The 22,644-nt window shown below is 39.3% G+C and overlaps 1 protein-coding gene across 1 annotated transcript in view; it reads right to left on the bottom strand.

Moving 5' to 3' along the window:
• Window positions 1-22,644, bottom strand: part of myo16 (myosin XVI) — a gene marked incomplete at both ends in the record, with an annotated part of 227,562 nt that overhangs the window by 77,272 nt on the left and 127,646 nt on the right. The window contains 4 exons of the mRNA XM_079821463.1: window positions 10,049-10,121; window positions 16,976-17,117; window positions 19,382-19,453; window positions 20,982-21,099. Of these exons, the coding sequence (XP_079677589.1) occupies window positions 10,049-10,121; window positions 16,976-17,117; window positions 19,382-19,453; window positions 20,982-21,099 (405 nt within the window). The remainder of the gene's footprint in view (window positions 1-10,048; window positions 10,122-16,975; window positions 17,118-19,381; window positions 19,454-20,981; window positions 21,100-22,644) is intronic.

Consider the following 22,644-nt stretch of genomic DNA (forward strand, 5'->3'; position numbering starts at 1 on the left):
AGATGGACCGATGGACTGATGGACGGAATTTTGATATGGACCGATGGACGGAATTGTGAGATGGACCGATGGGACGGAATTGTGAGATGGACCGATGGGACGGAATTGTGAGATGGGACGGAATTGTGAGATGGATCGATGGGACGGAATTGTGAGATGGACCGATGGACGGAATTGTGAGATGGACCGATGGGACGGAATTGTGAGATGGACCGATGGGACGGAATTGTGAGATGGACGAAATTGTGAGATGGACCGATGGGACGGAATTGTGAGATGGACCGATGGGACGGAATTGTGAGATGGACCGATGGACGGAATTGTGAGATGGACCAAAGGACAGAATTGTGAGATGGACCAAAGGACAGAATTGTGAGATGGACCAAAGGACAGAATTGTGAGATGGACCAAAGGACAGAATTGTGAGATGGACCAAAGGACAGAATTGGGAGATGGACCGATGGACGGAATTGTGAGATGGACCGATGGACCGATGGACGGAATTGTGAGATGGACCGATGGACCGATGGACGGAATTGTGAGATGGACCGATGGACGGAATTGTGAGATGGACCGATGGGACGGAATTGTGAGATGGACGGATGAGACGGAATTGTGAGATGGACGGATGGGACGGAATTGTGAGATGGACGGATGGGACGGAATTGTGAGATGGACCGATGGACGGAATTGTGAGATGGACCGATGGACGGAATTGTGAGATGGACCGATGGACGGAATTGTGAGATGGACCAAAGGACAGAAATGTGAGATGGACTGATGGACAGAATTGAGAGATGGACCAAAGGACAGAATTGTGAGATGGACCGATGGGACGGAATTGTGAGATGGACCAAAGGACAGAATTGTGAGATGGACCGATGGGACGGAATTGTGAGATGGACCGATGGGACGGAATTGTGAGATGGACCGATGGACGGAATTGTGAGATGGACCGATGGGACGGAATTGTGAGATGGACCGATGGACGGAATTGTGAGATGGACCGATGGACGGAATTGTGAGATGGACCAAAGGACAGAAATGTGAGATGGACTGATGGACAGAATTGTGAGATGGACCAAAGGACAGAATTGTGAGATGGACCGATGGGACGGAATTGTGAGATGGACCAAAGGACAGAATTGTGAGATGGACCGATGGGACGGAATTGTGAGATGGACCAAAGGACAGAATTGTGAGATGGACCGATGGGACGGAATTGTGAGATGGACCGATGGACGGAATTGTGAGATGGACCAAAGGACAGAATTGTGAGATGGACCGATGGACAGAATTGTGAGATGGACCGATGGACAGAATTGTGAGATGGACCGATGGACGGAATTGTGAGATGGACCGATGGACGGAATTGTGAGATGGACCGATGGACGGAATTGTGAGATGGACCAAAGGACAGAATTGTGAGATGGACCGATGGACAGAATTGTGAGATGGACCGATGGACAGAATTGTGAGATGGACCAAAGGACAGAATTGTGAGATGGACCGATGGACAGAATTGTGAGATGGACCGATGGACAGAGTTGTGAGATGGACCGATGGACAGAGTTGTGAGATGGACCGATGGACAGAGTTGTGAGATGGACCGATGGACAGAGTTGTGAGATGGACCGATGGACAGAATTGTAAGTCTGACAGATGGACGGACTTTGCCTGACGAAGACCTTCGGGTTGAAACGTTGTATATTTTAATAGAGAGATTTTTGGGAGCAGCAGTGGCAGTGTTTTGATTTCTGCTTATTCTATGGATACTGGTCATTAGAAGCAAGCACATGCGTTTTATCAGGCTAGATAATGCTTACACTTATGAATTATATTTAACATTCCACATGTTTTCCAAACAATATCTATATGACAGGCGGCTTTATCTGCACACAAAGAGCTGGCATGCACATTAATTAGCTCTTCATAGAGGCTCTTAACAAACACGGTTAATAAGCGTTCCACGTTTAACCCCTCACACTCATTCACTCACAGTTCCACACGCTTCAGTGAGCAGGTTTATTCCAGGAATTCATCCTGACATCCCAGTTGCTGGACTCATTTAAATCATTTATCACCGTAATCCTGCCGAGACCAAAGTTAAAAAACAAGGAACCCTAATGGAAGGGAGTCCAAAAAGCCAAATCAGGAACCACAGTGGGAATGAGAAATATACCAAGTGCTTAACACTACACAGGAACACATAAAAGCATTTCCATGTGAACAAAAGGTACAATTTCTGATGGAAAAAAGTAGACGGTGGGTTTTTCCCAAACAAAAGAATTCCTCAGGCACACTTCAACTTCAAACCATCTTGCTGCTGATTTGGGAGATGTTTTTCATAGCTCTCAAGAGCTGAGGTCATATATGATGGAGCTGTTTTGATATTGCCATCGGAGGGAAGTATACGGCACGGCTGCATCAACATAGGCGTCTACCTCGTTTTATGTGGCAACACACACTGGATGAAGTACAAACAGCAACAGTGGAAGTAATGGAGAGGAAAGAAAACAAGCATTTTAGAAAAGCTCATCAACTTCTCATCATGAGGTTTTACAGCACTACGGGATGTCATAGGGAAGACACAAAGTCAGCACACACCGTGAAAGGAAACAGATCAGAGCAAAAGATGAAGAGCTTGGAGAAAGAGAGGGAGAATTCCAGAGCTTTTTTAGCTCTTCTATGGAAAAAAGACCTTAAATGTTGGACTCGCAATGGTGGGATGTTCCTCCATCCCCTGAAGACAACATATACACAGAGAAGATACAACATTGTCTTAATAAATGACTTTCTGTTGACACAGCCAGACCAAAGAACAAAACGCTCTCCGACAGGAAGAGACCAGCTGATGAACTGGTAAAACGATCGGTCACAGTTTAGTTTTGTTTTTATGTGCTGTACTTGTGCTGTGTTGAACACCCTTTATCCAATTTGGTGTTCCATATCAAAAATGGCAGGCCTTTCAACTTTATCCCTGCCATTGACGGAAATGTATGTAGTTTATGAGAAAACGATTTCCCGCCATTGACAGACATCTTCCCTGTTTTCACTGTTATATTATAGGGGACGCTATGACACATCTTCTGAAAGAGTACCGGATCTCCTGATCAAAACACAGGCGAAGAAGATGCAGAAACAAGCAATATCATCTGTAATCAAATGCATACGTAAAATAACACGATCAACATTGAACAGCATATAAATCAAAACTGCCTAATGTTACTGTTAACAGTTAAAATGCTTGTAAATCTCTCATAATGCTATATTATAGCCAAATACTGAATACAGGGTTCGTACAGATACTGTAAAATTAAATTCAAGGACTTTTTGGTTTTTAAGGACTACAATCAGAGGTCGCACTTATCAAACAATATCTTTGTAATTTAAAGATTTTTTAAAAACTCAAACTAAAGATATTAGGTATCCAAAAATGTATTTAATAATACATATATATTGTATTTAAATAAGTCAAGCGCCTTCCCAGCACCTCTTCGTAAATATGGCTATTTTCAAGGGTTTTCCAGGACTTAAATCAAGTCAATTTCAAGTACTTCAAGCACCAAGTACGAACCCTGTGGATTCAATCTTCTCATCAATTAGGCAAGGCAAGGCAAGGCAGGTTTATTTGTATAGCACATTTCATACACAGTGGCAATTCAAAGTGCTTTACACAGAAATGAAGTTAAAATAGTTATAATTGAATAAAATAAAAATATATATAGTATAATAGTTATAATAGGAATTAAAAGGAAATTAAAAGGAAATAAAAATAAAGATGAAATCCCCTATCTGGGGTGGAAGATAATGGAGAGTCAGGTTTACTTTAAAAATATTTGTCAGGTAACTGTGTTTTCAGACAGTACCCTTACAGACAAATCTTCTTGGCCTAACTTGAGGGCGTTCTCTAGATGTTTTACCCGCCAGAGAAGATCTAAACGGGTCTTCCTCGCACCGGAGGGAGTACTCAAAAAATATTTGTCAGGTAACTGTGCATTTAAACATTACCCTTACAGACAAATCTTCCTGGACAGGAACAGAATTAGTTTTCTTTCAATTAGCACATATTTTGTATTTCTTTTTGGAAGTGATTTATTGAAGACCTCATTGATTTGAGCTTATGTACCTCCGTGTTTGAGTGAAAAAAAAGTCCACTCAAGCTTATTCGCATAAAGAAACTGAGGTGCATAAGCTCAGTTTGAAAGAACATTGAAAGAAAACAAGTTGATAAAAAAAAGAGTATAAATAAATATATATATTTTTTTTAATATATAAATATATATAATGATTATCAAAATTATGTTTAACTTTGTTGATTTTGTGTTTTCTCTTTTTTGGTCAATGAATCACACTCAAAATACGAGTGTTAGTCACCATAACTGTACAAAAGCATGAAGAACTTGCACTTAATATTCAACAATATTATTGATTTGACTGCACTGACACTATTGGATGAGAACTGAACTGAGCTGGCCGATGACGTCACTGTTTTCTGCAGAACTGCAGATGAAATGAACTAAATTAATAATTGATGATCTTTACTGTGGCACTGAATCAACACTGGACTTCAGCTGAACAATGACAATTTTCTGTACAGCCGAAAATAACTGTTTACGTCATTTTCCGGTAATCACTGTAAAGCTGCTTTGTAACAATCTGTATTGTATAAAGCGCTATGTAAATAAAGGTGACCTGATTCGACTTAATGTTGATCGACACTTCCTGCAAACTGGGAATCTAACAACCTGTCTTTATTTCTGAATCCAAAAATCTCCTACACTATATCTTCTTATATTGATTCGAGATTTTAAAATCATATTTGTTTTTTATCTTATAATCCATTACAGTGCGCTGACTTCAGTTACCCAGATGAGCATGCGGCATCAGTTTTTACCGGTTGTTATCGGGTAATAACGTACAGCTGGATGGTGCGACTGACCAATCAGAATCAAGTATTCCACAGAGCCTTATAAAAAGGTGCAATATATGACCACGTACTATGTTGGAGTGTCATCCAGATAGTTAGTGGCGCTGGATTATTTACAAGATGTGTAGTATTAACGATATCAATATTGAATTTTTTTTAATATCACGGCTATCAGTACATTTTTACACTCCTATTGAGGAACAAAACATTCAACAGTGGCACAATGGTTTTTGTAATTAGATATTTAGAAAACACTGAAAAAATTTGAAAAAAAGTCTTTGTAGACTCCAGGATTTTAACCAGACCCAATTCTGATACTTATATCATTATACCAAGTAAGCATTAAATACCTAGTTCGTGCTCCTTAATCCCGGTCACTAGGCCCTTATTTGTGTTTTCTCTCATTCTTGTGACCTTGAAAGGCCAAGGACCGCAAATCTCTTTTGACATGTGGATTTAGGTGTATACTATTTAGGAGACAAGCAATCGACATCTCGCTGTCTCGTAAGCATTCCTCAACCTGTCACACATACCAACACAAGGAGATCTCCCAGGGGATTGTGGGTAAGCACTTATCTCTTCTAGCACCAGCCTGATTTACACCTTGTCCAACACTGTCAAGAAAGATATTCAAAAATGACACACACACACACACACACACACACACACACACACACACACACACACACACACACACACACACACACACACACACACACACACACACACACACACACACACACACACACACACACACACACACACACACACACACACACACACACACACACACACACACACACACACACACACACACACACACACACACACACACACACACACACACACACACACACACACACACACACACACACACACACACACACACACACACACACACCTGTCTACCTCTCAACAGTTGTCAAGATTGATATCTGGAGAATAGATCCATACACAGACACAAATAAAGACACTCATCTAGATGGGGACAGACCCTCAAAAACAAATCTTCATCAAGACAAATTTTGGGTGCGATAGACATTTTAAATTCAAATTGTCTATCGCACCCAAAATTGAATGCATCTGTTCGGATCTACAACATTCGTTTGTCGTCAATACGCCATTATATATACACAAAGCACTGTGCAAAAGTCTAAGGCAAGTTAGTATTTTCATGTTAGTTATTTATATATTTTGCTGGAGCGTCAGTAGGAAATATGAGTTTACATTTCTAAACATTCATTTCGCCATTAATTGTAACAATCCAGTGAGATTTTTGTATGCGCAAGGAGTCTGACAACAGCCGTTATGCTCCACGCGGAGATCTGATCTCACGTCATCGTAAATCTGGGATTACATGAAGAAACAGAAAAAAACTGAGACGAAATCCAGAAGAACTGCGGCAACGCTTGAACATAGATTTTTGTGTTGGTGTAAGACCCTAAACATACCTTGCTCAAGGCCCTAGGATTTCCATGATGCGGAAAATGCAGACAGAACTACTGAATTCATATACGCGTCTCTGTGAATGAGTGGCACAGTTTTCTCTTCTACTCAAGCAAAAGCATGCAATAATAGTATAACAACAATAATAATAGTACAGCTTATTAAAACATGTTTTACACACAATTTCCCGTTGATGTTTTAATTTAAACTGTTAAACCTCCATGCCAAAAAATATTGACTTGTTCAAATTTCATTTGATTACATTTGAAAAGATTCAGTAAATTATTAATGTTTCATGTATTTCTTTGATTTTAACTTTGATACATTTGCATTAAATCAAAACAGAAAAAATAGGGCCCTATTATTGTTAATTTTATCAAATTATAAAATAGTTAAAGTTTTATGAATTCCATTGATTAGACATATTTTGATTATTAAAATGTAATTAAACCAATACAAACAAATCTAGAAAAATTAAAATGGAAAAGAAAGAACTTGGGGAAAATAAAACAGTTTCATAGGGCCTTACTTGTTGAGAGCGAGCGAGTGAGCGAGAGAGAACGATGAATGATAAAGACAATGACAGCCAATCAGAATCGTATTAGAGCTTGAGTATTTAAAGCAGCAGACAGTAAAACTGCAGCACATGCTTAGAATAAAGAGAGTGATATCGTAAAAGCTAATATAGATATTGTTAGTAATCTTTATAGCTATCGTTATTGGTGTGAACGGGCCTTTAGGCTGGTTTAAGCACTTCTTTTTCAGCAGGGTACAGTGTTCTCATGCCGATCCCATTATATGGGAGATCATTCAGCTGTTTTAAAAGTTAAACGTTGATGGCAAGCTCATAAAGGAGTAGCTATTTATTAACCATTACTCTACAGCACCCCTAATTTACCTCATGCATCCTCCCTATAGAGTCTATGACAACAATGACATTGGATGGTGCCAAATCCAGGCTGCGGGTTAATGGGTCAAAACTAAGTGTGCACAGAGACTTCATTGTGTCTGGTGCCAAGGGTTCAGCTGAGGAGAAAACGCCCACCCCTCACACGTCAACCTCATCTGTCCAGTACAAAAACACAGATCGCCCAGTAGACACGGTTGCTGAGAATTCTGGGCAGGGGGCGGCAGTGGCGGTGCACACGTGGCGCCTTAGCCTTCAGTCAGACATTTGTCTCTCTCCAAAACACTAAAATAACAACTCTGGGTCTTGACAGCAGCTGCAGCAGCTGCAGCTTTATTTCACACTAATCTTTTGATGAATGCATATAATATATATATGAATGTATTTAATGTATATGGAACGACCCAGCTATGCGTCTAGGTCCGGCTCCGGGCTTCTGTTCAAAATGAAGTACGGTCACAACAAATGCACTAACGGTTTCACAACAAGTTGAATTATCACTCTGTTTAGTCTCAACCGACCACTCTGGGACGTATGGAAACAATCTTAGTTTAATATAAGTTAAGTACATAAGCTCTGTACAAAAAACCTGGACAGTTGCTTTTTGGACTATTGCCCAATTGAAATGAGACCTAATTTATGACTGATTAGAACACTGTACTTGTGTTAATAAAAATGGCTGCTTCTTTAAGAAGCATATATAGTAAGTTTTAAACTATTATTCAGTGATATAATAAATTCTGAAGCATTTTCATAATCAACATTTCTTTGCATAAGAGTGCAGTAGCAATTAGTCCCTAAAGCTGGATATGAGTTTGATTTTTTTCATCTCTGTTCCCATTGTCCTAAAGTCAATTTTTTTTAAAGGGTTTTTGGTTAAATGCCTGAAAAAGGTCTAGAGCTGCACGATTAATCGCTAAGAGATTGCGATCTTGATTCAAACACCCATGCAAACTTATTCTTAAACAACAATGATTCGGCTAAGTCTTTTAATCCTTTCAAATCTGCGTTGGCGCTGACATATGGAGAGCAGTTGTCATGTATAGTTATGGAACAGCTTCACAAACAGTCTTTCTAAACTACACAGGATCATCATTTCTGTGTTACAACAATTCAAACTATTACAGAAGTACTCTGATAAAAGTTTGTAGTTTGGACATAAACACTTGATGGTAGCAAAGTAGAGAAATTGACAATGTGAATTTCAATGTAAAGACCCCAAAATATATATATTTTTTACTTCATCAAAATGGTATGAAACTTGGTAAAGGTTTTGGCACTTGCTATGTGAACAAAAAAAAAAATAATGGACATGATTCGAAAAGGTTAAATGGTCCTGAAAAAAACTCACTTTTACTCCTCAAGGTTAAAAATGACCGCATTGGAAAGGAATGGGAGATGAATTTCATCTTGTGGAATACTTATCAAGCGCAAATTTGTTAATGGCTATGATTTTCTTTCAGTTTTAGAGTAAAACGTGTTTTTGAAAATATACATTTCATAAAAATTGAAAATCTTATTTTGTGCATTTTACGTAACAATAAACGTACAATTATTTTTTCAAACTTTTTTCACTTCAGCGATAATCTGCCAAGTGTCTTCTTTGAAAACTTAAGCCTGTACTCTAAAGTCAGTGAATAAATGGATTAGAACTACAGGATAAATATAATTTAGCACCATAAAATACCCTAAAATTACAAAATATGTAATTAAAAAAAAAACATTTCATTATATATCATTGAATCATTCAAAGAATTCTTCCAAAAAAAAGCTAATTTATCCAGTAATTGAACAAGTGAATTATTTAAGAGAGTCATTGAATAATACGTTCAAACTATTAAAAAAAAAATAATTCAAATTAATTACGTATTTTTAAATATACTGCAGCAATTAACATTTTGTCAAAACCTCAAGCATGTTATTTTGTTTAGTTTGTCCTGAATCACGAGTGTATCATGATTTTAAAACCAATTCTCAATTTATCTAGAATCGTGCAGCTCTATTGTATATTGTAGATACCCCAGTAATAACCCCTTGTGTTTTTTAAGCTTTTAAGTGCTATGAAAATAAGTGGTTGTTAACAAGTGGCTATATGGCATTTCGTAATCAGGAGGGTCTGTGGATGTCCAATGTTTGTGTCTGCACAGATGGTGCACGTACAACAGCGCAGGCACCATTGATTATACTCTTTGAAGGTTTTGAGGACAGGTCTGTGCGTGAGATGGAGCGCAACCCGGACAATTAAGTATACCCAGGCCTTTAACATACGGTCTACAGCTAGTACAGTTTTGGAACAGAGCTATAAAGTCAGCATGAACAGAGTCAGAACAACTACCTGTCTCGTTTAGAAATACTTTGGTGGTGGAAAAAAAAAAAAAACACGGCAGAGGAACATCCTGTCTATCTTTAAGTCTAAAAAAGCCATAGCCCAAGGCAGGAACATGCTGTGTGATAGGTCAATGCTTTCCGCTGTACGGGCATGCCTCGATTCCCACTGATCTGTGGCTCATTGGCAGCTCCACATCAAACCCAGCGCAGACCAGCAGAAGGTTTAGGAGGCCCAGACTCCGCAGAGAGAAGATAAGGAGCAGCTTGTGTTCTTCAGAGACAGTTTTGGAATAGACTGCACTTATTAAAGGTGGCTATGATATAAGCCTCGGTTGTTTGACATTATAATGAATGAAAGACCCTTTCGAAAGGTCACAATCAGATGTTAAATGTGTAATTATCATTATCATCATCATATCTGTGCGGTCTCAACTTACCTGTTCGTAACCATTGCGCTGGAATTCCTCAAAGCCAAAGATGTCCAAGATGCTTATCTCAAGGGCAGGATCTCTGTCAAAACAGACAGGAACATATTTCAGGATTATAGAGGGGAGGGAGTAGTTTAAACACACTGTACGATAGTCAAGGCGCGTTAAAAACGGACGCACGCAATAAAACTCGAGTTTTATATCATCAATCAATCAATGCTATAAAAAAAAGTTGACAGTGAGCTGCATTACACGCGGGATTGAAACGGTGGCTACAAAGAAATCTCTAGCACTCATTTTGGTCATGGTTTGTCTTGAAAAATGAAGACAATTTGACAGTCGTCCTAGGAGAAGTCACACTGCAGGACTGTGCGCCAAATCTTCTGCCAGAATTCAAAAACACTGCCACAGAGGTCAGATTTGATCGCAATGGCCATTAACATGTCAAAACTAACGATCAAATACTTTAGATTTTAGCCTAGGATCAGAGGAATCTTTCAGGTTAAATTTGCTAAATTTGTCTCAGAATCAAAATCGCACTGTGTGCACCAGGCTTAATATAAAAAGCAGTGAACAAAAAAAAAAAAAAACCTTAAAGATCACTGACAAGGAAAACGGAAGTACATGCCAGTTTTTCAAAGAAACAAAAAGTTATGTAAAGACAATTCTGTCATAATTTACTGTTACACCAGAGGCACCCGGCTTCGCTAGAAGTGTCAAAAATATCAGAATGTTCCTTAATACCAACCATTCAGCAGTGAGAACAGGGCTAGATTTCAGAAACACTAACGTATTTAGAATTTAAATACAAACATTTTACTTTTAAACATTATTTGAGCTGTTTTAAAATTCATCTTGAAACAAATCATCGTGAATCAAAATAAAAAGCAAAAATGCATTATATTTGTGAATAAAAATATTTTCTGACAGACAATTACACAACTCAATATGCGGTGTACTGTGTGGCCATCATGATGGAAACTATCGCGCCCTCAGTGACCCGTAATAAACATTCTCATATGCACGTCGATGAACATTAGCCTAATCCAATGCACCCACTGAACTGCTGACCAGGACACAGCAGGTCAAGCCTGCTTTGCCCAGTTATTGATCACACTTCCGAACAGTATAGGGAGACCTTTCCTTTCCTTACAATGCTAAACCTTTCACCTTTTGTAAATAGATTACAATGGATTTTTGACTATGAGAACGTGTGATTCCTTCAAGCCATATAGTCATTCATATACACAAACATACACACTACTGTTCAAAAGTTTGGGGTTGGTAACTAAGACTTTTTCATGTTTTTGAAAAGAAAAAAAAAAGTCTAATTTGCTAAATACTGCATTTATTGGATAAAAAAAGTAAAAACCGTAATAGTGTGAAATAATCACACATAAAAATAACTGTTTTCTACGGAGCCCCTAAAGGGACGTGGTGGTGGAAAAAATTTTTTTCCAAATCGTTTGCGTTCCCTCGCAAAACTTTACTGTATACTGTATTAGTATATTGTAGTAGGAGATTGATTGTTATTGCCTATTTTTTTAGTAACGCCTTTCGGGTTTTGCACTTTGCAGACGGTCCCTTTTTACTTGTCTCTCATTTATTAAGGCTCGTTTTGAGGAAAATTATGTTGCAGCTCGTTGTCTATGTTAAAGAGGTGTCATTTGTGTTTTAACAACGTTTTTAGCTCACAAGTTATTGATCCGGGAAGTTAAAATCTGTGAATACATTGCCAACTACTGAACTCCGAAGCACTGACTGTATTTATTTATACTTAAGCCCAAGTTCAAAATAACTAACCGCTCCATTAATGGATACAATATTGTTAACGTAGCCTACTGAGCTGTTTGAAACGGCCCGTGGGACATCTATCTTTGCAAGGGAACGCAAAAATCTTTGCGAGGGAACGCAAAACTTTTGCGAGGGAACGCAAATATCTTTGCGTGGGAACGCAAAGTTTCTCGGGGGAACGCAAATATCTTTGCGAGGGAACGCAAAGTTTCTCGGGGGAACGCAAAAGTTTTGCGAGTGTTCAGTGGTTCTTGTTTCTTTGTCTTTGATGAATAGAAAGTTCAATATAAATGTCTTTATTATAACTTTCAATCACTTGAATGTGTCTTTCTGAATCGAACTGAATTAATAATTTTTTTAAATGTAATGTTATAAAATATATATTTTTGGATACCGATACTGAAAATGCTTCCAATACTCATTTTTTGATATTTCACACGATACCAGCTGTGCTTTCTCACTCTCTCTTCGCTCCAACAGCCAGTTGACACACAAACCCGCCTCCCCTCACTCACTTGTTTCATTTGCGCCGTATGAAAATTGTTGATGTTACAAGGCTTGAATTTCGGCGTGGGATTGCGCAGGTATTGCGCATCATTTTACTAATTCCCGCAGATTTTGTGCTCACACCTAAAGTGTGCGCTCATAAAACCGCCTGTCGGTACCAAAATTCGTTTTTCTTTTGCTGCTTATATGCACTTAAAAAGTCAAATACACAAAATAATCAAGATGCCATTCTTGGCGAGTATTCACACAAACACTGTTGGTTATGTTTTAAGGGGGGGGGGGGGGGGGTTGAAATGCTGTTTCATGCATACTGAGCTTTTTACACTGTTAAAGACTTGGATTCACATGGACAAAGTTAAAAAAATAAAAAAAAAAGTTTAAAAAAAGTATTTCTGTGTCAAAAATACTCCTTCCGGTTTCTCATAAGTTTCGGAAAGTTTTTTCCGAGTATGGGTATATGTGACGTCAGATGGGGCGGAATGTCCTTGTACGGGCCGTACGGGCTCTTCTCCCGGAAGGCCGCGAGAGAGCAAATGCACGGCCATTATAGCGCTGCCACGGTGCTCGACTTGCCAGCTGCGCTGCGGTCACAGGACGTCACGAAATCAACAATGTCACCAAAGATGTGTGTCACCCAAGACAACCCTGTACAGCTTCCCAAAGAACCCAGCGTTAATGTGACCCCTGCATTTCGGCGACGATCGTTTTATATACAAGGCCCAGTTCAACTCCGGATTTGTAGCTCGTCTAATGCTGAAAGATGGAGTGGTTCCAGCGATTAAGGTTGGAAGCAGGCGGTGAGTAAAACTGCTTCAAATGCCTTTGTGTTGTTAGCTATCGACTCGTTCATTCAAATGCGCTACGATTCCATTGTTTTTCAATGTAAATACACACTAGTCTGACTTGCAAAACCATTCTGCTTGCTACTGCTAATATTAAATCACATACAGTCCATAAATCAAATTATGTCCTCATAAACCACGAGAAAACACAAATGTTGCAAAACTCGCGCTTGACAAGCCGCTATAAGCAGGTAACGTTAAATATGTTTTACAGTACATACCATTGAGTACATCCTGACTCTGGATTATATATGTATGGCTAGATCCGATTGAGCTCCATGGTTTATTAAGGATAAAGTTTTTTCCACGTTTAAGGATGTCACAGCTTTCTCAGCTCTCAACGCATTAGCTGCACGCGCTCGTGATTCTTTAGCTCCACCCACACGATACACCCCCAGCCGCTCGTTGTTTTCCGGAAAGACTTGGCACAGCATATCTTTCTTTTATAAATATAATAAAACTAAAGATTTTTCGGAGATATGAAGGATGCAGTACTACTCTATAGGCACTCAAGATTGACATGAGATTGACTGAAACTGAGTGTTTCACCCCCCCTTTAAGTGAATGTTAAGTTGAGAAAGAAAACAAAACACATGTAGTAGGTATAATGGAATCGTCCATCGGGTCTTGAAGTAGCAGCAGATTATGAGATATTAAAAATATCAATATGGCAGTTTTTCCCCATGGTATGCATGTCAAAATTGTGGCCAGCGAAAATGCCTTGTCGAGCGAGTGGCTAGTAACTTTGAAAAACCACTAGCCACAATGGCTGGTGAGCAAGATAAATTCATGCATTTTATATATATATATATATATATATTTTTTAGTGGTGGGCCGTTATCTGCGTTAACGCAGCACTCGTATCGGGCGATAAAAAAAATATCGCCGTTAATCTATTCTCAAAGTTGGGTTGGGAGCTGGGTCTATACTAAAAATATCCATATTTCGATATGTATCGATACTGAAATATCTGAAACGATACGATACTCATTTTCTACAGTATCGATATCAGCTGCGCTCTCCTCTCCTCTCCGACCTACAGTGAGTTGACACGCACCCGCCTCCTCTCATTCAGTCCAGTTAACCCTCTGAACATGGCGAACGGGTGTTCTGCTGGATTTTTCATCATGACAGCGTGTTAGTATTGATGTGACCGGTCTGAATTTCGCGCGGGGTTGCACATAAATGTTAATTCTACTAATTCCCGCAGATTTCGCGCTCGCATCTAAAGCACACACACACATACCGTGATAAAGCCGACCTCTGACATACAAGTGCATAAATGAGCTCCTTTTTCCTGCTTATTAATGGTCAAATACACTCAAAAATGTCTCAATGCCCATCTCGGTGAGTTTTAACGTAAACACAGTCGTAACCAACTCACAGGAACAGTGTTTGGGATCCATGCGTGCTACAGGTCTTAAAGGGACAGAAGTTATTTATTTTTCAAACTACAAAAAGACAAACGATCACTTACGAGCACACATATTCTGAATGCCTTCGGCAGAATTCAAATGAGCCATTTTAATCTAGATTAATCTAGATTAATTCCAAGATTACAGTGAGATTAATCTAGATTTAAAAAAAAAAAATCTATGCCCACCACTAATATATATACACACTGCTCAAAAATATTAAGGGAACACTTAGTCATCACAGTATAACACCAAGTCAATTAAACTTCAGGGATATCCGTCTGTCCAGTTAGGAAGAATCAGTTTCACCTGCTTTGGTGCAAATGAAAGTGACAACAGGTGCACTGGAAAGGCAACAGCAAGACAATACCCCAAAATTGATTTTGCAGGTGGTGGCCATTGACAATTGTTCTCTCTTTATTCTTCCTGACTGATTTGTCTTTAGTTTTGTGCTTTGTTAGGGTCCTTGTCACTGCTTGTAGCATTAGGCAGTACCTGCAACCCAAACAGGCTGTACAGGCAGTCCTGCTCCTCCAGGATGGCACATCCATACGTGCCGTCGCAAGGAGGTTTGGTGTCTCCCACCCAGCACAGTTTCAAGAGAGAACTGTACAGGGACAAAGGAGGGCAACAAGCCAGCAGCAAGACCGGTATCTGCTCCTTTGTGCAAGGAGGAACAGGAGGAGCACTGCCAGAGTCCTACAAGCAGGCTCCAGCAGGCTACTGGTATGCATGTTTCTGACCAAACTGTCAGAAACGGACTTCATGAGGGTGGCATGAGGGCCCAACATCCTCTAGTGGGACCTGTGCTCAAAACTCAGTGCAGTTCGATTGGCATTTGCCATTCAAGTTCGCCATTGGCACCTAGATCTGTTCATGGATGAGAGCAGGTTCACACTGAGCACATGTGACAGACGTGAAAGAGTCTGGAGATGCAATGGGGAATGTTATGCTGCGGGCAACATCATCCAGCTTGAAGGTGGGTCAGTAATGGTCTGGGGAGGAATATCCTTGGAAGATTGCACAGACCTCCACGTGCTAGCCAATGGTTCCCTTACTGCTGTTAGGTACCGGGATGAAATCCTCAGAGCCATTGTCAGACCATATACTGGTGCAGTGGGCCCAGGGTTCCTCCTGGTGCATGATAAAGCCTGGCCTCATGTGGCTGGAGTGTGTAGGCAGTTTTTAGATGGCGAAAGCATTGATGCCATTGACTGGCCCTCATGTTCCCCAGACCTGAATCCAATTGAGAACCTTTGGAACATTGTGTCGGAACATCCGAAGCCACCAAGTAGCACCACAGACTGTCCAGGAGCTCACTGATGCCCTTATCCCAGTCTGGGAGAAGATCCTCCAGGACACAATCCACCACCTCATCAGGAGCATGCCCAGATGTGGGTGTATGAAACATGGCACATGGGGGGCATACACACTATTACTGACTTACACTATGAGGTGCTGTGAAGAACTTCATGCAAGTCTGTAACTAGATTTTTGGTATGATTTTTAATCCAGGCCTTAGTGTGTTGATGATTTTGGTTTTCCATTGATTGTTCTCAACACATTATTGAATGTATATAAATAAAGATTTTCAAATTGAATATTTCATCCATTGAGATCCAATGTGTGATTAAAGTGTTTTGAGCAGGCCGTTAAATGTTATAATTTAACTTGATTTTCTAATTCAATGTTATACTCGCCACTGAGAAAAAGCAGTTTTAAATCCTGCATATAAGCATGAGAGAAACTTCCAGTTGCTAATTGTTTCTGCATATTTGTATGTTTTCAAAAGATGAAAATATGCCCAGTGTGTTCTTTTGGAGGACAGTGAGGCATGTGAAATTGTGTGGAATGATGAGTCACTATGACTTGTCTATGTGTGAATACAAACATACTTGGAGTTCCATGGAAATTTCAGTTTTAGCCGCGAGATACCCTTCTCATAATGCAATGCCAGTGAACTGGGTGTGTTCTCCTGCTTGTATGCTACTGGCTGTGCCGCTTACCGTCAGATAGCCTCGCATTCGCTATGTAAACTATTCAAAAACTTCATTGTGACCCCTTGTTTTGACTGATGCTAATCACATAAGGTCTCTGAGAATGATTTGGTGTGTGTTTCTACTAGTCACAGATGAGTGCGTTCTGTGAGCTGTTGAGACACAACACAGCTGTATAGAGCTATAGCTGGTAAGCGTCACTGAAGTTATTTGTACACTGAATGTACCTTGGAACTAACTTCAAAAAACTATAATTGTTATTTCAATAACACAATCTCTGTTTATGCAGGCCTCTTATTCACATGTAGACCCTTTCACATGCCCAAAGGACAACATATCCACATAAAAACATGCATCTATGCTCACATGCATGCATCTTACCCGGTGCTTTCTTCATGGCCTTGGAGGTAAAAGTTAATGTTATTGACCAAGAAGCTGAAGAGTCGTCCGTACAGAGCTTTGGCCAAGAGGTCTCTGTGATGGTTGGACATTTCAACTGTGTGGCGCCTTGTTATGACATCACCTGAAGCAGAGGGCAAATGCCAAGCCATTAGAGACTTTTTGCATTGTCTTCCATCCTTAAACACTAGCAGATATCAATTTCTGCAAAGTCTGTGTCTATCCATCCATCCATCCATCCATCCATATATCCGTCCATCTATCTTTGTCATCAATTTTTCGTTGTCTCACCCATCCATCCATCCATCCTTCCATCCATCCATCTCTACCTACCCGTCTATCCATCTATTTGTCAGTCTGTCTGTCTCTCTGTCTTTCTATCCAACAATTTATCCCCGTCTGTCTATCTATGAATTTGCTTGCCTGACTGACCATCCGTCCGTCCATCCATCCATCCATCCATCCATCCATCCATCCATCCATCCATCCATCCATCCATCCATCCATCCATCCATCCATCCATCCATCCATCCATCCATAATCTCTACCTACCTGTCTATCCATCTATATATCACTCTGTCTGTCTGTCTGTCTCTCTTTCTATCTATCCAACAATTTATCCCGGTCTGTCTATCTATGAATTTGCTTGCCTGACTGACCATCCATCCATTGTTGTCTCACCCATCCATCCATCCATCCATCCATCCATCCATCCATCCATCCATCCATCCATCCATCCATAAATCTTTACCTACCTGTCTATCCATCTATTTATCATTCTGTCTGTCTCTCTGTCTATCTATCCAACAATGTATCCCCGTCTGTCTATCTATGAATTTGCTTGCTTGAATGACCATCTATCCATCGTTCTCTGTCTGTCTGTCCATCCATCCGATTTATCATTCTGTCTGTTTATCAATTGTTCAATCTGTCCATCATCTGCCCATCCATCTATCCACTGTTTATCAATTGTTCTATTTTCGATCTGTCCATCCACCTGTCCATCATCTGTTCATCCACCCACCCACTGATCCATCCTTCCATCCATCCATCCATCCATCTTATCATTGTACCATCCATTTTTCCATCTATCGTTGTATCAACCATCGTTCTCTGTCTGTCTGTCCATCCAATTTATCATTATGTCTGTTTACCCATTTGTCTGTTTATCAATTGTTCTATTGCCATCCATTCATCCATCCACCCTAAATAACGTTGTGATCCACAGAAGAAACTAGTTTTGCTGCCCGACCAGCTAGACCATCACCAAACTAGGATTAACAACATTCAAATTCAAGCTGGTCCTTTAAGTAGGGTTGGCAGTTGGCACCACATAAAAAGTAGAGAATGCAGTAAACAAAAAAACAAAAAATCAGAACAGCCAGCGACTGCTCAAAACAACATGGGAACAGGGCAACAAGGAAAACAAACAGGAGACAGTGTGTCACATTTTGACTGATATACAACGCATGTGGGTGGCAGAAAAACAAGCGGCCCATTGTTGGTTTTGCTGGCTGAGGGGACACTGCACATGCTAATGTGGAGGACACATAGCGCCTGGGCTCCGACGATGTGACCTTTGATGATGTCAGACACTGAATCACTGCATTCGCTATGCCATTCATGGCCGCCACAGTGCGTCAACTTCCAGATGATTTACTCCAAAAAAATACAAATTATACATTGCTACTTGTTTCATAAACTCTACGGTTCAATATTTTCAGAGAGTAAAAGCAAAATGTTAAATGTTTCATCATGCAACGCTACCGTATAGATTCTTGGAATATAGCATACAAGTGAATTGACCACTTTTATATTACTTCAGTGTTTTTTGGACATTGTTTGGAGAGCAAATCCTGACAGAATTAACATTTTTGGGTGAACCATTCCTTTAAAGGAGAGGCATAGATGTATGACAAAAGGAAGGAGACACAGAGAGACAAATCTCGGACAGACACAAGACAATGCCAAGTCTGCTTGTAATTATAGGCAATAGGTCAGTGTGTCCTCAATGGCTGAATTAGGTTAATATCCAGACATCATGTGATTCATACATACTCCACACTTGTTATATAATGGCACAACATGTGCACAGTCTAGACCTCGCAACAGAACTGTGTGTTTATGCGTGTATATTTTGAACGAGGAGGCAGTTATCCAATTGAGTCAAATTGAGCCAAATTGGGCTTGCCAGTAACACAATCCAAGGCCAAATGCTTGAGGCCACATTCATTGATGAGTTTATGACTGAGCAAAAGCCAGTACATCTCAATGAACAGTGTCAGCAGGCCTCCTGGCAATGAGATGCACTCTATACGTGGCCTTATGGTAAAACATGTTTAGTGCGTGTGTTGATTGATGCTGGTGCGTGGAAACGGAAGCGTGTACCTTTGAAACACTGCACATCTGAGGTGAGGGCAGAACCTAGATCCTCAGAGCTCACCTGCAACATCCCAGCCACTACAGAAGAAAAAAACAAATCGAGATACATTTGTTAGCATACAAATGCTTATATATCTATATCCTGATTGGATGAGCCACATTTGAAATTATTATATAAAATTTTTTAGAGAAATCTTAGAAAATGAGACATTGATTTTAAAAATAAAATAAAGTAGCACCTTTTGGAAGGGTGTTATAAAAAACACTTATTGCAATCTGAATTATGTACTGAATCGACTGGAAACTTACTGCTGCTTTGTCATTTCCATAAGCTTGTAATATATATTATATATATATTATATATATATTATATATTATATATATATATATATATATATATATATATATATATATATATATATATATATATATATATATATATATATATTACAAGCTTTTACACTACCTTTCAAAAGTTTGGGGTCAGTAATTTTGTAAAATGTAATCATGGGTTCCACAAAAACAAAGCATAACAGCTATTTTCAATATTGACAATAATAAGAAATGTTTTTTTGAGCAGCAAATCAGCATATTAGAATGATTTCTGAAGGATCGTGTGACCCTGAAGACTGGAGTAATGTTGCTGAAAATTCAGCTTTGCAAAGGAATAAATTACATTTTAAAACAAATAATTTTTTTTAAAATTCTAAATACTGTATTTTTTATCAAATAAATTCAGCTTTGGTGAGCATGAGTGTCTTCTCTCAAAAACATTATAAAAAATCTGGGCAACCCGAAACTGTTAAATGGTACTGTACATTAATTAGTACAGATAATTACAAACACAGATACTTCTTAACTGTACATGATAGTATATAGTGTATTAGTATAGAACTCACAAGATGCAAACGGCACACCCACCATTTAACAATGGCTTTGATTGTGGCTCATCCAATCAGATTTGAGAGTCAACATGCTATAAAACATACAGTACACATTCTTGTTTTATACTCCACCTATTTACTTATTATTCCTATTACGAGCTTATAAATTACAGTACACGAGGTGCCAAAAGCAAACCGTAATGTGTGTGTGATACACCCATTTAAACGCCCCGACGCCCTTGATCTTACACAGTTTACAGTTCCACAATGATGGAAGCCTCATAGGGATGTACATGTATCAGTTTTTATATTTGTGCGCGCTGACGTCACTTGTTTACCCAGACTCAGTATTATGTGTGTCATTATGTAACACGAGGGGACCGAGTGGCCGTTCAGTTCCGCCGTGCTGCTCCGAGGGCTTAAGGAAACAGGTGACCCTGTGAATGTTTGTGTCTGGAAAGGGTTGATTAGCTCAAAATTGGAGGACAGAGCATGTATGTGCTGGAGGGTGCTGTGTATTATTAGAGTGGCAGAGAGAGTTTTCCATTGTGCGGTGAGTGATTCCGCTATTAGGTCACGGTAGAACTGATGTAAACAACCCAGGATGGTGTGACACAGTTCTTTCTGCGTAGTCACCCGCCCACTTCCCCTGTCTATCCTTCAGGCCTCCCGGTGGAGGAGACCGGCCCCTGCTGGCCTCATCGCGCAGCTGCATGACTGACCTCTGTCGAGCAGCTGCAAGTCGGACACAAATGCAGTGTCAGCGTCTGTCAGGGCGGTGAAGCGCAGATCTCCCAAATGCAGCAGCGCAGAGAGGACCACAAACAAATTCTCCACCTCCTAAAAGAGAAACAAACAATCTGCTGAGAATCAGACTGGACTGAGGGCAGAAAACAGCCCTTTGGAGAAACAGGGCTGATTGCAGTTCAGTCATATTTGAGTGCAGGGTCCAAAATTACAGAATCAAATGAGATTTTCTTCATTCAAGTTAGAATAATTTGCTATGCTCCGTTTAACCACTTTTGACAACACTGATATGATTTGCTACTCTAAATACAGAAATAAACAGTAGTTCCACAACATCTAACATTGCTTACAGCACCGTTAAGTGACCAATGCAAAAATATGAGGAACAAAATCAGCACTTTTTCCGGAAAAGACAAAACAAAAACCGATACACATATACACACACGCATACATTATATTTTCACTTAATTTTAGTTTGAGTTTTAGTTATTTTCTTTTATGCTTTTGTCATTTTTGTAATATTTCAACTTAGCTTTTTTCAGTTTAAGTAATCTTAGTACTTTCAATTATTTTTATTTCAGTTAGTTGCCACGACAACATTTCTAATAAAAAATGAAATAAACATTATTTCTAATTTTCATTTAAGTTTTTCATCTAATATTTATATTTTATTTATTTATTTTATTGCAGCCTTATTTCAGTTAACAAACAAGGTTTTTAATGGTTTAAGTGAACAATAACAGCAATTAGATGACTTAATAATTGAATTTATATATATATAAATAAATAAAAACAATTTAACTGCTTAAAAAACCTTTAAAAAAACTAAAAAACAAGAGGCAAACTGAAATCATCCCTTTTTCCATTAATAGCTCATTCAAAAACATACAGAATAAGAATCTTAAATATTATATAATAAAAAAATAATTTAAAATATTAACAGTCTATTAATAAAGTTAGTAAAAATGTATAATAATAACAATAATAATAATGCATTTTGAAAACGAGTAGTGTTGTCATATTCAAAGCTGAAATACCGGAGGAAATATCTTGGCCAATATGGAGGGTCTCTAAATATTGTTTTGGACATTGGGGCAAAAAGCTTGAGAAACACTGGTCTGTGTGTAAAAAGAAAAAGATGAGGAAGTTGTATAGACCGTGAAGCGTGAATGTAGATAGACACTACAGTCAGAGAGACTTGTGTGACAGAGTTACTGTGTGTGTGGGTCATTGCGGGTCGTGCTGCACTGATGGGATGAGAGAACAATCCTTCTTTAATGAAGCTGATTTACAGGTTCCTGGTAGGATTAGAACACAGTGTCTGGCTGGAAGTCAGGTGTGTGTGTGTGAGTTGATGTGTGTGTTTGGACCAAACACACAAACTGAACGCATGACTCAGAACGGAGCGTAACTCTGGTATGAAACCCTACTCTTTAACAAAAGGTTCGTGTATCACCATGAGGGTGTGCACGTGTGCGCGCACACAAATATATGGTATATACGGTACAGGATACCATACGCTAGTGTTCCATTCTGAACATACCGTTCTAGTCGCTACACAACTATAACATAACACACAGGTTGACAGTCTGAATGCCAGTCTGAGTTGTGTGTTTTTATAGTCTGCAGACATAGTGT

Source organism: Gobio gobio (genome assembly GCF_949357685.1).
Source record: "Gobio gobio genome assembly, chromosome: 7".
Classification (NCBI taxonomy): domain Eukaryota; kingdom Metazoa; phylum Chordata; class Actinopteri; order Cypriniformes; family Gobionidae; genus Gobio; species Gobio gobio.